The sequence below is a fragment of the Mchenga conophoros genome, linkage group LG22 (genome assembly GCF_057382185.1).
Source record: "Mchenga conophoros isolate Kocher_MC1m ecotype Shallow Benthic linkage group LG22, M_conophoros_male_GT1.1, whole genome shotgun sequence".
Lineage (NCBI taxonomy): Eukaryota > Metazoa > Chordata > Actinopteri > Cichliformes > Cichlidae > Mchenga > Mchenga conophoros.
This window is the reverse complement of record NC_140546.1, coordinates 3,624,770-3,640,444: the sequence shown is the minus strand read 5'-3', so window position 1 is coordinate 3,640,444 and position 15,675 is coordinate 3,624,770. Positions and strand designations below refer to the sequence as shown.

The window sequence follows — 15,675 nt, the reverse complement described above, 5'->3', positions numbered from 1 at the left end:
AAGGTTACTTTTAAAATGTATTCCACTACAGATTACAGATTACATGCCCCAAAATGTATTTTGTAACGTATTCTGAATACTTTGGATTACTTAATATATGATCATGCTTTTTACAACTACATGAATGTACTATTGCTGTGTGATTTATTACTGTTACTGAAGGCTACTTGCCGTACCAATAACAACTCGATTTTTACATCTTAATATAAATGAGTAACAGTAGGTGGACATTAGGTAAGGCTGCACTTTTTGCAGTGATCTGCAAACGCATATATAAAACAGGTCCGCGGCTCCGAACCGTAGTAAAGGGACCTCTGGCTAATCCGTCGGGTTCGTGTCGGCTCGTAGCTGAAAACTAGCTTTACTTTGTTGTCTGGGTCAAGTTTGTAAGAGACAGAGAGAGGCGTTGAAGGGCTGCTCCAGCAGAACTTATTGTTTCGGAGGAAAACACGAACACAGTGTCCAGTCGAGTCTTAACAGCTTACTTACAGCTGGGCTCGTCAGGCACTCTGTTTGGATGCTGTGGTTATTATTATATTTACATGCTTCCAGCTCCCGTTTCTGCTCGATGACAGCTCCTACTTTTTCTCCCTCTTCGCGCTCACAGACACATAACAGGTACAGCAGTCCATTCTCCCTGCAGCACGGACTACACTGCCCATCAGGCTGCATTCTTTAGGGCGATGCCTGTAACACTCTGCCTGTTGCCTTCATATTAAATCATTTTTTGAATAATAATTTTTAAATATTTTTAAATATTTCTTCACGTCATAATGCTGGCAGCAAGTAGAGATGACATGGGCTGCAAGATTGAGACACAGACATTAGAGCCTCTTAATGTTTTCTTTGAGTTTCAATCAGCGTGGAATTACCATAGAGAGTGCACAGCCTAACATATGAAACGGGAAAAGACGTGTAATCCTTTTATTTCAACAAAGTAATTGTAATCTGAATTGATGTGATTAGCAGAGTAATCCAAAGAGTGGGAATGTGCTGGAAATATCTTTTATTTTATGAATTTGTCACATGTTTTAGTAATATCACTTTTGGGTCACTTCAAGGTTCACATGTGGGGAAGCGTTCAGCTTTTACTCTATTGCACAAAGTCAGGCATCGTGAGAAAGTTGGTGACACCCAGAGGGGGAGAATTCAACAGGTGGTGAAGTCTTTTGTTAATCAGGTCTTTGAGGATGTGGGGAAGAGGCAAGGAGCAGTCTCTATGTGACACTGGAAGAGGAGATAAAGTTGTAAACTCTCTCCCTCTCTTGGAGGGGTCAAGGGTGTGACAACAGCTGTGGAAATGCCTTCTGTTTGACTGTATTTAAAGAGGGCTGCTATTCATCTTTAGAGACACGTATCAGTGCCCCACTGAATGTCCTCTCTCCCTCAACTGCTTGGGAATTAAAAAGGTGTTGGCTCATCGTGTCTGCAGACTTTGTTGATTATATTTCCATGACATTATTCTGCAGTGACAAAGTGAGATATGTCACAACAAAGGAGCGAAAACTGAAAAAGTGTTTGTTTACATTGTTGAATTAACACCGAATATAAAAGCTTCAGTGCTCTTTGGTACGGATTCTCCAGTTTTTTTATTTAAAAGTTTTATAATTACGATTTTGATTATGTCCCCACATTCGGTGTCAATGATGGTGATGATACTGGAGGATAAACGTGAGCTCTAACACATGAGTCTGCCTACAGGAGGGAGGTTGAACGTCTGGTGTCCTGGTGCAGCCACAACAACCTGGTGCTGAATGCCCAGAAGACAGTGGAGATTATTGTGGACTTCAGGAAGCACACAGCCCCACTCCCCCCATCATCCTGACTGACACCCCCATCACCTCTGTGGACTCATTCCGCTTCCTGGGTACCACCATCACCCAGGACCTGAAGTGGGAGCCCACCATCACCTCCGTCATCAAGAAAGCCCAGCAGAGGATGTACTTCCTGAGGCAGCTGAAGAAATTCAACCTGCCAACACGGACGATGATGCAGTTCTACACTGCAATCATCGAGTCCATCCTCACCTCCTCCATCACCGTGTGGTACGCTGGAGCCACTATCAGGGACAAACAGAGACTGCAGCGTGTTGTGCACTCTGCTGAGAAGGTGATTGGCTGCAGACTCCCATCTCTGCAGGACCTGTACACCTCCAGGACACTGGGGCGTGCAGCTCGGATCTCAGCTGACCCTTCTCACCCTGGACACAGTCTGTTTGACCTGCTCCCCTCAGGCAGGAGGCTCCGGTCCATTCGCACCAGAACCTCTCGCCATAAGAACAGTTTCTTCCCCTCTGCTGTTGGACACATGAACAATAACCATATGACTGTCCCCACCACTAACACATGACCCTACGCTGTGTCACTGCATCATTTCATGTCTGGCACTGATCACCACCTGCACTCATGTATATATCTTTCTACGTAGCACTCATAATTCTTATTCTTACTTTTATTTTTTTCATGTCTATTTAAGCGCAATTTATGACAGTATGTTTGCACTGAAGCACCGCAGCAATTTCCTGATGTTGTAAACCTGCTCAACATTTGGCAATAAACCCCTTTCTGATTCTGATTCTGATTCTGATCTGCTCAAATTTACACAGCTTTCACATCACTTCATTGTAGGGGTCGAGTTTTTCTTTATCTGTTACCTGTCTATGAATCTACAGTGTTCAGTTGAGTCACATTCCAAATATGCTGTGAAAAACTCTTTTTAAACGAGTCATGCTGGAGTCAGTCAGATGATTTCCATAGAGAGGCACTTTGCATCAGCAGCACCATGCTCCAGTGCTCTGGGAGAGTTTATAGTCCTGAGAGTTGAACACTGGATGACTGACAGCTGTCCTTCATCACAACAGAAGCCACAGAAATCCTCCTCATCAAAAACATGACTTTGATCTGCGTCCTCATCTGGACTCTCCTCTGCTGCTGCTTCACAGGTAAAGTCCAGAGAATCAAACTCCTCTCCTCTATCAACATCTGTCCCTCTGAAATGAAGCCCACAAAACCATGAAGCTGCTTTATGTTTTTGTCTCTGTGTCCTCAGAGTCCAGAGGACAGATCACAGTGACTCAGCCTGGAGCAGTGAGCTCTGCTGTGGGAGGATCTGTGAGCATCAAGTGTACGACCAGTCAGAATGTTAATAGTAATTGGTTATCCTGGTACCAACAGAAAGATGGAGGAGTTCCTAAACTGCTCATTTACCATATTAGCACTCGATATTCAGGGATTCCAGCTCGTTTTACAGGCAGTGGATCAAACTCTGACTTCACTCTGACCATCAGTGGAGTCCAGGCTGAAGATGCAGCAGTTTATTACTGTCAGAGTTTTCACTATCCTCAGTATGTGTTCACACAGTGAAAAACAGTCGTACAAAAACCTCCCTCAGTCAGACTGAACAGAAAGTGAAGTGACTGCTGCAGCTGGAAGATACTGCAGAGACTGATACAGTTCACTGAGGACACACACACACACACACACACACACACACACACACACACACACACAGTAGTACAGGTCCTCCATCTTTTTTTTTACCCAAAAAGGGTTTAATTTGTGAGAGTAAAGTTGTGCAGTGTAAATAGTCAAACAGTAAAATGTAAACCTTGCAGCAGTTAAGGAGTGAAAGGCCATTTTTGTTGAAACACTTGTTTCCTGGTTAAGAGCATTGCTTAGAAACTCGTCTTTGGTTTACTTTTCATTTTCTGTTTGGGAAGATTGGGGAACATAAGGACCTGTTTTCTTGTTTTGGCATTGCTCACATCCAAAACAAATAAACTCCTCTATACCAAAAACGAACCTTCTTATCAACTCACATTGTTGTGCAAATAAAGTCATCCTGTTTTTATTAAGCTGTATATTTTCAAACTTGAACATTGTTAAAATGATTTGGTCGATGTTTCATCCTTCACTTTGTTATTCTCCTGGTCTTTCATTTGTTCAACTGTGATGCTAAAGTTCAAAAAACAAATCCCAGAATTGTTTTCAGTTAAGCTAAGCAGTGGCTTCATGTTCTAATTATCTTTAACATTACAGGGCTCTAGAATAACTTTTTGCCTTGGTTGCACTGGTGCGCCACTTTTTCAACCGCATCGCTTAACACCGCGGTTTTACATGTGCCCTTTTTTGGGGGGAAATTGCTGTCCATACAGACAATATTGATTTGTAAATGATTAACTAACAATCTCGTTCTTGTGCTTAAAGTGCTTTGGCACTCTTTGCCCATAAGAATGCAGAGATGGAACCGGGTGTTATGGCACGCCGTCTTTCTCTCGGTTCTGCAATGTTTGTTTGTTGTGTTCTTAGTGGTGTCCCTGCTAGCTTTGAAAACCCAAACGTACAGACGGACTACATGAATATCTGAACTACGACCAATCAGAGAGGTCCCACCCCTGATTATCTCTGATTGGTTTAGACCACGATAGGAGCATAATGTGTGTCGGTTGTTGACCACAGGGAGAGTTTCAGAGTTGCAGAGTGTTTTTTTATTTATTTATTTTACTCGAGTAGTTTGTCGTACCGCTGCGACCTGAGATTATTTTTAATCGCACTTGCGACCAAATTGGTTGCACTCTACAGCCCTGCATTACATTTAAATTTTCTACCTTACCTTTGCTCCAGTGGTAATTAGAGTGAAAGGACTTGAAACTCAAAGTTTTACTCGTCTCTGTAAAACAAATTATTCATACCACCTTTACTTAACAGGAGCTTTACTGTGATAGTTTTAATACATTCTTCTATATTTAGTATGGTTTTAATATTTTCGTATTTTAAATTACGCAGGATATATGATAAAACAATAATTTACTTGCAAAGAGTTTTAATTTCTACACAAATACTTTCATTATGTGGAAAAAAGGTATTTGAGATGGAATTGTTTTATTTGATCTGAGAACAAAAAGAAATTGTTCATTGTTAATATATTTAGATCATATAAACAATATACAGGTACATTTAGCAAAGAAAGTAAGAGAAAAAAATACTACAGACGGGCATCTGAGGGTGAGGGGAGCGTGCCAAGCTCCAATCGACAGCACAGTCGAGTTCAATGATGACATCATGATTCTGTGAGCAGCACAGAAACCAGAAGCTAGGGTGGTGATGGGGAATGACCGACGGCAATTTCCTATGAACATCACCTAATGCTGTGTCACTGTGCTAAGCATACTTTGACAATCTGAAGAGGGTCTTCCTTTGTGTCATTGTTGTTGTCATTTGCATCATGACCACTTCTACAAGACTGCTAAAGTGATTCAACAGGTGGGATCATAACAGCAGTAAAACAACTGGATCCAATACCCTTTCCGAGAAAGGTTTTCTGCAGAGATAAAAAGGACAATAGAGGAGTCCTAAGTATTCCCCCCACAGGAAGAATGCCTGAAGTGAGGCGATGAGGGTTGATAGAGGCCATAAAAAAGGGCTCTATCATATAATCATATATGCTTAGAGGTATCAATTGTATAATGATAGAGGTCTGATCCTTGGTAGTCTGCAAAGACTCTTCCAGAGTGTTCTGGCATGCACACACATCCTAAGGTCATGAGTGAGGTCGTACCTTCTTTAAATAGTATGGGAGGACACCTACTCTGTATCTGTTTAAGTATAAGAGCCTTTTGTTTAGGTGGACCGCTGGACTCCTGGCACCAGCTTACACACACACACACACACACACACACACACAATTCCCAATAAAAGGCAGCAAGCGGAGGCCGTCGTTGGGGTCATTTTGTGGTAGACACCGACGAGGCCTCCATTGCAAATAAATCGATCGATCGCTGACTGTCTCGTTTTCTTCATGATGAATTAGTCTCTAAACCAGCGGGGCTTGTGGAAACACAGACCCAACAACACCCAGGTAGAAGACGAGTATTAATAACTGACTGCACACTTATTTCCACACTGTCATCCTCGAGTAGGTGAGAGGGAATGAAGTCTTGCCCCAAAGACATTTTGTAGGTTTGCTGGCTCCTTAGAGTACGAGCACCTGGATGACTGAGAACCTTCACAGATCTATTTTCAAGCTGAGCTCAAAGGTCAAAGCCAAGCTTTTTTCAATACACTGCTCAGCTTTCTTTATCATAATCGTACACATCATGGTTTTGGGAGCTTCATTTCAGAGAAATAATTTTTGCAAGATGAGAGATTGTTTCCCGAGACTTTCTCCAACTTTTCCTTGCTGTGCAAAAAATGATGGTATTTGTTTAAGAGATCTACAGTGTGTGTGTGTGTGTGTGTGTGTGTGTGTGTGTGTGTGTGTGTCCTCAGTGAACTGTATCAGTCTCTGCAGTATCTTCCAGCTGCAGCAGTCAGTTCAGTTTCTGTTCAGTCTGACTGAGGGAGGTTTTTGTACGACTGTTTTTCACTGTGTGCTCACCCACAGACTGTTAGGATAGTGCCAACACATACAGTAATAAACTGCTGCATCTTCAGCCTGGACTCCACTGATGGTCAGAGTGAAGTCAGAGTTTGATCCACTGCCTGTAAAACGAGCTGGAATCCCTGATACTCGAGTGGTAGCAACATAAATGAGCAGTTTAGGAACTCCTCCATCTTTCTGTTGGTACCAGGCCAAATGGTTGTTGCCATAAACATCCTGACTGGTCGTACACTTGATGCTCACAGTTGCTCCCACAGCAGAGCTCACTGCTCCAGGCTGAGTCACTGTGATCTGTCCTCTGGACTCTGAGGACACAGAGACAAAAACATAAAGCAGCTTCATGGTTTTGTGGGCTTCATTTCAGAGGGACAGATGTTGATAGAGGAGAGGAGTTTGATTCTCTGGACTTTACCTGTGAAGCAGCAGCAGAGGAGAGTCCAGATGAGGACGCAGATCAAAGTCATGTTTTTGATGAGGAGGATTTCTGTGGCTTCTGTTGTGATGAAGGACAGCTGTCAGTCATCCAGTGTTCAACTCTCAGGACTATAAACTCTCCCAGAGCACTGGAGCATGGTGCTGCTGATGCAAAGTGCCTCTCTATGGAAATCATCTGACTGACAGAAACATGCAAGTTAGAATAGAAAGCCTTTTTTTGTCACTATAAAGTTGTACAAAGAGATACAGAGAAAATGAGACAAAGACACAAATTTGCAGGGGGAGAAGTGCCAGAAACACATTATATTAGATTAATATTTCAAACATGACAAAATGCTAATCTTACAGCAGCTGCTGTGCGTGTTGCATCATATTGCTGTAATTGTTTATATGCTTTATATATTCTGAGCTAAGTTGATCTATAGTGTTACATCATATTCTATAAGGATGTTATGTGTTTGTAGACTTTCTGCCCAGTTTGACCCATTTAGCAGACGTCAGCCTGTTTAAGGCTCTGATATCTATTCTGTATGACTTAAAGCAGTTATGACATGGTCTGATTTTCTCACCCAATAAAGGAATATTTCATATATCAGTCTACTCTTCATTTTATCAGACACAGTTTTCACAGCTCGTACATTTTCCTTTTCACACATGTATGTAAGCATTGAGCCAAATGTAATAATACCAACATATTAAACGAACAATATTTGTCTCTTATGTATAATACATCTGTATATACACTTTTGAGTGAAGATTTAAGGTGATAGAAAATATAAACTGCAACTTGAATCTTTCAAGTTCAAGCTCACTGCTGTAATATATGTATATATATATACACACACACACACACACATATATATATATATATATATATATATATTTCCAGTCCTCAGATACTCAACTAATCAAAGTGATGTCATGACAAAAATGAATGACCAACAAGACATTTTTTCTCCTTCATTTCTGTCACACAAAGCTGTATGAAATGTTTCTCGCGGTTAGCATCATGGTTGCTAGGCAACCTGAACAGCGCGACGCAGGCTAGACCGTCCCATTTCACAAGCCTCTCTCTTCCGCACTTCTCGTACTCATAGTACGCACCGTACGCAGTACACGTAGTGCGCGTACTTCAAGCTTGCAGACCCTGAATTGGGACACAGCCACGGACTTTACACAGAGACCTGACTGAACTGGAACAGAGGGAGCATGGGAACCAAACCTAGGAACTAGAAATCATAGCAAAAGACATAACCAGAATAACCTAAAGCATAAGATAATAATAATTAACACAAAACACTGGGTCACATGACCCAGGACCATGACACTTATAGCACTAGAATGAAATAATAAGGGAAGGATTCTGGATCAGCATCATGATGAAAACTTGTGGCTGTAGTATATACAGAATTCTGGAGAAGGTATAAAATGTCACCGTATGTGTGTGTGTGTGTGTGTTTTATGTGTATGGATTTTTTAAATTATTACTCATCATATATTACTGTCTATTAAAGTCCTGTAGTAATTTGTCCATCAGCCTTTGGAAGGTGGCCGGTGCCCCATGTAGGCCAAATGGCATCACCGTGAACTGGAACAGGCCGGCAGGTGTCCTGAAGGCGGTGTGCGGTCGAGAAGACTCCTCCAGTGGCACTTGCCAGTAACCTTTGCAAAGATCCAAGGTGGTGATGTACCTGGCCGCTCCGATCTTCTCCAGCAAATCCTCGGTTCGAGGCATGGGGTAGGCATCAAACTCTGAAATGGAATTAAGCTTCCGGAAATCAATGCAGATGCGTAGGGAGCCATCTTTGAAGATGATGACCACCGGGCTACACCACTCTGAGCAGGACGGCTCTATCACCCCAAGCTCCAGCATCTTCTCCACCTCCTGTCGCAGTTTATCCACTAGGTGTTGTGGAACCCGGTATGGACGTTGGCGGATGGGATGTCCATCCTTTAGGCGTATCACATGTTCGACAAGGGTGGTCCTGCCGGGGTTAACTGAACACAGAGATGAAGTCTCCCAAAGGACTTGGAATAGCTCAGCAGCCTGCTGTGGGGTAAGATGAGTCAGCACCGGAGACATCGTATCGGCTCCCTGCTCGGGTTCTGTCTTCCCTTCTCTTGGCATTTCTCTTGCCATCAGAGCTTTCGCAGGGGCCTGGTGGGCACGCTCTTCCCATTCTTTCAGGAGATTCACATGGTAAGTCTGCTTCGGTTTCCTCTTTTCAGGATGATGAATCTCATAGGTCACTGGCCCCATTCTGCGAAGAACTGTGTATGGCCCTTGCCATTTCGCCAGAAGTTTACTGTTGGCTGACGGGAGAAGTAACAACACCTTTTGACCAGGTTGAAATTCACGTTGCCGGGCCTGTTGGTCATACCAGGTCTTCTGGCTTCGTTGAGCGTCTCGCAGGTTGACCTCGGCCTCTTCATGGTATCTCCCCAACCGATCTCTCATTTCCAGCACAAATTGCACCACTCCTTTATCATTTGGAGCAGAAGCAGGAGACTCCCAACCCTTCCGGAGGAGATCCAATGGCCCCTGCACATCCCAACCATAGAGTAGCTCGAATGGTGAGAAACCAGTGGAACTTCTCTGTACACAAACAGCAGGAAGGGTAGCCACTGGTCCCAGTCTTTCCCAGTGTCTGACACAAACTTCTGCAGCATCCTCTTCAGAGTTTGGTTGAACCTCTCCACTAACCCATCTGTCTGTGTATGGTAGGGTGACGTCCTGATGGCAGAGATGCCTAGCTGGTTGTGGAAGAGCTGCATCAACCTAGAGGTAAAGTTAGTCCCTTGGTCGGTCAAAATCTCATCTGGTATCCCCACCCGGGAGAACAGCTGTACCAGTGCACGCAGAACATTGGGTGCCATGAGCGCACACAGGGGGAACGCTTCTGGGAAATGAGTCGCATAATCACACACCACCAAAATGTACTGATGACCCCGACTACTTTTTACCAGAGGACCCACAATGTCCATAGCTATCCTACGGAAGGGGGTGGAGATGACCGGAAGTGGCTGTGGCAGGGCCCTGTCTGACTTGCGAGCTGGACAAGTTTTCTGGCAGGTAGGGCATGTACGGCAATATTTTTGTATGTCTGTGTACATTGATGGCCAAAAGAAACGTGAGCTAACTCACATATAGGTTTTTTGGCGACGCAGATGACCTGCCCAGGGGAGGGTATGTGCTAATTGCATAATGAGGGGTCTACAACTAGAAGGTATCACAAGCCGTTGGTGGTCACCGTCAACTGCATACAACACATTTTTGTCAACAATGAACTTCTCTTTCCCTCCCCATTTCCCAGTTCCCCCTTCAGTCACATTAGCAAAGAAAACTTTCAACGTTTCATCCTCCCTTTGCAACAAAGTGATATTTTCTGGTACATCCCATTTCATGCTCTTAGTGTCCGGCCCCTTTGACCATAGCTGCTTCTCAATGCGGCGTTGGCGGCGGGATTTTCTTGGCCCATTAGTGCCACCCTCGCACAGACTACTGTCAAAGTCTGGCAAGGGTTGGCATCCAGCCTTCATTTGGGCTCTAGTGACCACTGGGCCAGACACGTTTAATTTAGCATTCCCCTTATCCCCCACATCAGTCTCTGTCCACTGTTCTTCTTTTTCTTGCAGCAAGTCCATGAGTACAGGCAAGTCCATCCCCAGAATAACCTCTACAGGCAAGTTCTGTACCACCCCAACTGACAACAGGTATGGCTGTTCATTAATAGTCACTGTTACCTCCACTTTTGGGTATGGATGTTTATCGCCATGCACACATAAAACTTCTTCCTGTCTGCTATAGTCCACACTGTTCACTGGTACCAAACTATGCTTAATTAAAGACATAAAACTACCAGTGTCCAGCAAAGCAGTAGCCTGCAGACCATTGACCTTTACTTTTTTATAGCGTTGCACATCCACTGGCTGGACCCTTGTGGGCTCCATCTCCAGCCGGGGTGCATAGCAGGCACCAGTGACTTTAGCCTTCCGGATAGGGCATACCGAGGCTTTATGACCTGGCTGCTGGCAATAATAACAAAGAAAGTCCTTACCCGCTCCTCGTAAGTTTGATGCCTTGGGGTTTTCTGGTGGCTCTGGGTTGCTCTCCCTTTTCAGAAGACCCGATGATGGGAGTGGTGGTCGCTGTGGCATCCCAGATGAGCGTGCAGGTGGTGCTCCTTTACGCACATTGAAGTACTGTGACACCAGCTTAGCAGCGGTCAGTCCATCTGCTGGCTCATGCTCCCTCACCCAGGTTCTGACCTCCCCTGGAAGTACCTGGATTAACTGCTCCAAGATGATAGCTTCTCCCATCTCTTCTTTAGTATGCTGCTCTGGTCGGATCCAGCGCCGATAGAGGCCCTTCAGGCGATAATAGGTCTCAGTGGGGATCTCACCAGGTGGAACTGTATTGGACCGGAACCTCTGCCGATACGTCTCAGGGGAAATGTCAAATTTGGTTAGCAACGCCGCTTTTAAATCTTCATAACGATGGGCTCTTTCTTCATCCATTGCAGTGTAGGCCTCCAACGCCTTCCCCAATAGCAGTGGAACCAGACGACAGGCCCATTCACTCTCTGGCCATCTACAGGTTTTGGCAACTCGCTCAAAACGCAACAAATAGTTCTCAATGTCTTCCCCCATCTGATAGGGTGGAATTTTTGGCCCAACAGATCGCATCCACTCTGAGACTGACTGGTCGAGGCTGTTGGTCACTGCTTGTGACTGACGAGAGGGAACCTCCTCTGGGGGATCCCGGTATCCTCTTTGACGTGCAGGTGTAGGCAGTACCATTCTGGGGCTGCTTGCTGTTGCGGTGCTTGGCGTGGCCATTGCTGCTGTGGTGCTTGCTCCGGCTGGTGCTTGGGCTGGACTTTGCTGACCAGCAAAATCTGAATGCAGCTGAGCGTTGGGAGGGAAAACAGTCCTCAGCCCCCTGAGTTCTGCCAAAAAAACCTCCTCTCTCCTTTGCTGTCCCGCCAGGAAGTCCCTCATCATCGCAATCAGCTCTCCATTTGGGTCACGTGCTGAGGTCGAAGCTGTAGGCAATTCTGGACCAATCCTGCCGGAAACCTCCTCCTCCTCCTCTGCTGAAGAAGACGACGCCGGCACTGTGTCCCATGCCAGCTCCTCTGCTGTCTTCTCCACTGGAAGCTCATGCTGCTGGGACCGCAGCCCTGTGCGCTTAACTGGGAGGCGCGTTTTCCTCTTCCGACTAGCAATCCCACTTCTGACACCATATGTCGCGGGGTCCTCTCCTAAACTTCTCCCGAACAAATGCAGGCGTAGTCAGGAAGCATTCAGTGTGGATAATTTATTCTGCCGGCCTCCCAGGTGCACAAAAGATTATTTACAAAGAAAATAGGAAACTAACTTAAGTCAACACAAAACAAACATCTATATACAAAACACAGTCTGCATGTTACCCTCTCTGTAACATCTCACTGAAAGAACCCAGGTAGGCCCTGACAGCCTTCTTTTATACCCCATGGCCCCTCCCACTAGGCATAATAGTCATCTCTTTATTATTTCTTTCACCAAACAATCTTTCCCCCTCAGCTTATTTCCAGCTGTATTCCTACAATACATATATGTATATACAGACATTTATGGCCAATTCCAGGCAGCCTACAGTGTTTCACAACAACAAAAAAACAAACAAAAAAAATAATGCAGTTCGCGTGACCTTTCAAGCGCGCGCAAACCCACTATTTGAACCCGAGAACACCATACCATCGGCTTGCATAACCCCCGTACAATCGGCGATCACAGCGAGTCTCCGCGACCGGCTTTATTAAAGGTAAGTGGGAAAATATGTTGGCCACCTTCTGCGCTGCTCAAAATATACCTCTCACCCCTTTTTGTTTATCTGCCCGGTCGACGAAAAGACGCGCAGTAAATGTAGAAACTAATGGTGGTGGTGCATGTATGCACCCAGATCAGCTGTCTGCGGCCCGGGACGGTGTAACTCCGTCACAACAGGTAACAATAACGCCTGTACCAGTTGTTGTATAGCAGAGGTGCTCAAGTATAAAAACAATAATAAACACAATGCTTTGGTTCTATAACATTTTTCTATCATTACTTTATTTTGGATTAGGTGCATGAGCTTTTAAGTATGGATAATTAAATAATAGATTAATGAAACACCAGAGTGTGCCCTGTCCTGAGATGTACAGCAAGTGGAGAGTGACAGATGAGATGAGGAGATGGAAGAGTGACTCACAGGCAGAGCCGAGTTCATTTCCCACAGTTTTGTTGTTTAGTGCTTCTGAGCGCTGTCACCAATCTTTGCATTTTATTATCATCTCATAACACTTCTTTAATCAGCTACCATCTCTGCTGTGGACTTTTTACTGTCTACAGTCTCAAAGCAACACAGACCTCCATCACTATCTGCAGCAGGAGCAGCAGCAACCCCTCAACAGCAACAGTGTTGTTGTTATTCAGCCTGGTTCTATGTGCCCTTTTGAACTTTGAGCACCCGTCCCTTCCAGCATCTCTGCACGGCCCTGCTCAGAATCATTCATCTGTTTTAGGTTGACATTTTATATGTTTTGTAGAATAACAGGACAAACTGTGAGACTGGAAAGACCTGAGTTTCATGCTCTGTTTTGTGACGTAGTGTGCAATGCTCAGCAGTATTATCATTTTAACTGGTTCTGTGCGCGATCTGAAGACACTAAGTGTTTGTGAGAGAACATAAAACTGTTTTGATGCATTTGTGAGGTTTTACCTGATGAGTTTTAAGTTTTGTGATTGTAGCATGAAAATTAAATTTAATGTTTAGAGTTATGAGAAAGAAGGTGGAAGCATTAAAGTGATGTATCTTAACAGTTGTTAAATGTAAATGACCAAATTGGATTATTGGAATATAGTTTTATTGTGTTTCGTTGTTTTTATGTAAAAATTATAATTTTAATATGTTATGAAATTATGATTTAAAGAATTCATATTGTTGAGTTTGTTTGTTTCAGAGTCAGAGAGCCGTGTCTCTCTACAGTCAGAGGTTTTTGTACGGCGCCTCAATGAGTTTGTATCACTGTGGTACACGTTCGGTGGAGGAACCAGACTGCAAGTTGGAAGTAAGTCAAACTTAAACCTCATTTACTTTAGCAAATTTCTTTCTTTTGATTATCTTAACTTTTCTGTTCAATGCGCCTAAAAAAACCTCAGGAAAATAGTTTTTAGATAAATTTTCATGAAGAAACAAAGTTAGCTTCAGAATAAATGTTAAAATGAATTTTAAACACAATATAAAACATCAGAGTGGACTTGAGGATATTTTACATATACATACATCTGGTTAAGTCTCGAGAGCTTTTAGTTTTAATCCAGTCTGACAGAGTCAGAGAGCCGTGTCTCTCTACAGTCAGAGGTTTTTGTACGGCGCCTCAATGAGTTTGTATCACTGTGGTGGACTTTTGGTGGAGGAACCAGACTGGAATTTGGAAGTAAGTCAGACTTAGAGCTTTTTTTTTTTAAATGTAATTTTCTTTTCTTTTCTTTAATTTCATTTAATATGAAAGGCTAGGAAACTTTTTGTGTAACTGATTACATATTTTATTCATAAATTTTGTCCTAAGAAACAAAGTCAGCTTTGGAAATGATTATTCAGACACTCAGGACAATTTCCAATGAAAAAAGTTAAACTGCACAGAGTGAAGATAAAGATCTCTGGTGTTCTTATTGTATCATATCATTTACAACAATGTAAGCAATAAAAAAACCCACATGAGGTAAGTAGTGGTATTGAGTTTCTTATCCAGAACAAGCTGTTTATTACGAAGAACTGATGATGTGGAAGCTTAACATCTTTTGAAATTGTTGACACATCTTTGTTTTGTTTTTTTGTTTTTTTATTTCCAGTGTAGTTTGAACATATTTCAGCTCAAACTGTGTGATGATTCTCTCTGTGCTGATATGCATGAGAGGTTTCTTAAAGGGAAGTGAAACAATGTGTGAGTGAATGACTGGTGGAGCAGAAAAAACACCTGACAGAAACTTCTTAACGGAGAAATTCAAATTGTGGTTCTTGTCCTCTAACCTGATTGGTGTTTCCTAGGTGATGCCCGCCCCGCCCTGAAGGTGCTGGGTCCCTCCAGTGAGGAGCTGAAACAGGGGAAGGCTACAGTCATGTGTGTGGCCAACAAGGGCTTCCCCTCAGACTGGAGTCTGTCCTGGAAGGTGGATGGCAGTGGCAGCATCAGCTGGGAGGAGAGCAGGAGCCCCGTGGTGCAGGAGAACGACGGCCTCTACAGCTGGAGCAGCACCCTGAGGCTCCCTGCAGACCACTGGATGAAGGTGGGCTCTGTGACCTGTGAGGCCACCCAGGGCTCCCACACTGTGGTCTCAGAGCCACTGATGAGAGACCAGTGTCCCCAGTCCTGACCAGACTAACTGTGACTTTCATGCTGGTCTTACTTTCAGTCTGCACTCTGTAGCTTTAAAAAAAAAAATCTAATTTCTTCTCTCATTTTTCATTGCTTTGTTTAAAGTTTAAAGTTTGTTTAAAGTTTTAAAGAATAAAAAAATATCTATATTAAATAAGAATTGAGTGTTTGTCTTACTTTTGTGGTGATGTCAATATTAAACTCTAAATAATGATTTCCAGGGTTCTAATTGGAAACCAGTGTGCTATCTGTAGTCAATATGAGTCAGTAGAATTAAGCCACTTTCAATACATGAAGTAAAGCAAAGTTTATGTTAAAGAGTAAGTGCGAAGGGGAATTGAGAGACACTGCCATTACTAAGCAGGATATTAAAGACATTACATTTATGCAAATTCATTGCATGCTGTGTAATGAAATGTTTCAGCATGTTGCAGTTTGTTGTATAAAACACTGAGCAGGTGGA

At 43.6% G+C, this 15,675-nt stretch overlaps 1 gene segment (V, D, J or C); it reads left to right on the top strand.

The window, feature by feature from the left end:
- The first annotated feature begins 2,822 nt into the window (after window positions 1–2,822).
- The window catches only part of LOC146548551 (Ig kappa chain V-III region MOPC 63-like), a 37,620-nt gene continuing 24,767 nt past the window's right edge, over window positions 2,823–15,675 (top strand). Inside the window, 3 exon segments of the V gene segment in view lie at window positions 2,823–2,941; window positions 3,049–3,347; window positions 13,868–13,904. Of these exon segments, the coding sequence occupies window positions 2,890–2,941; window positions 3,049–3,347; window positions 13,868–13,904 (388 nt within the window).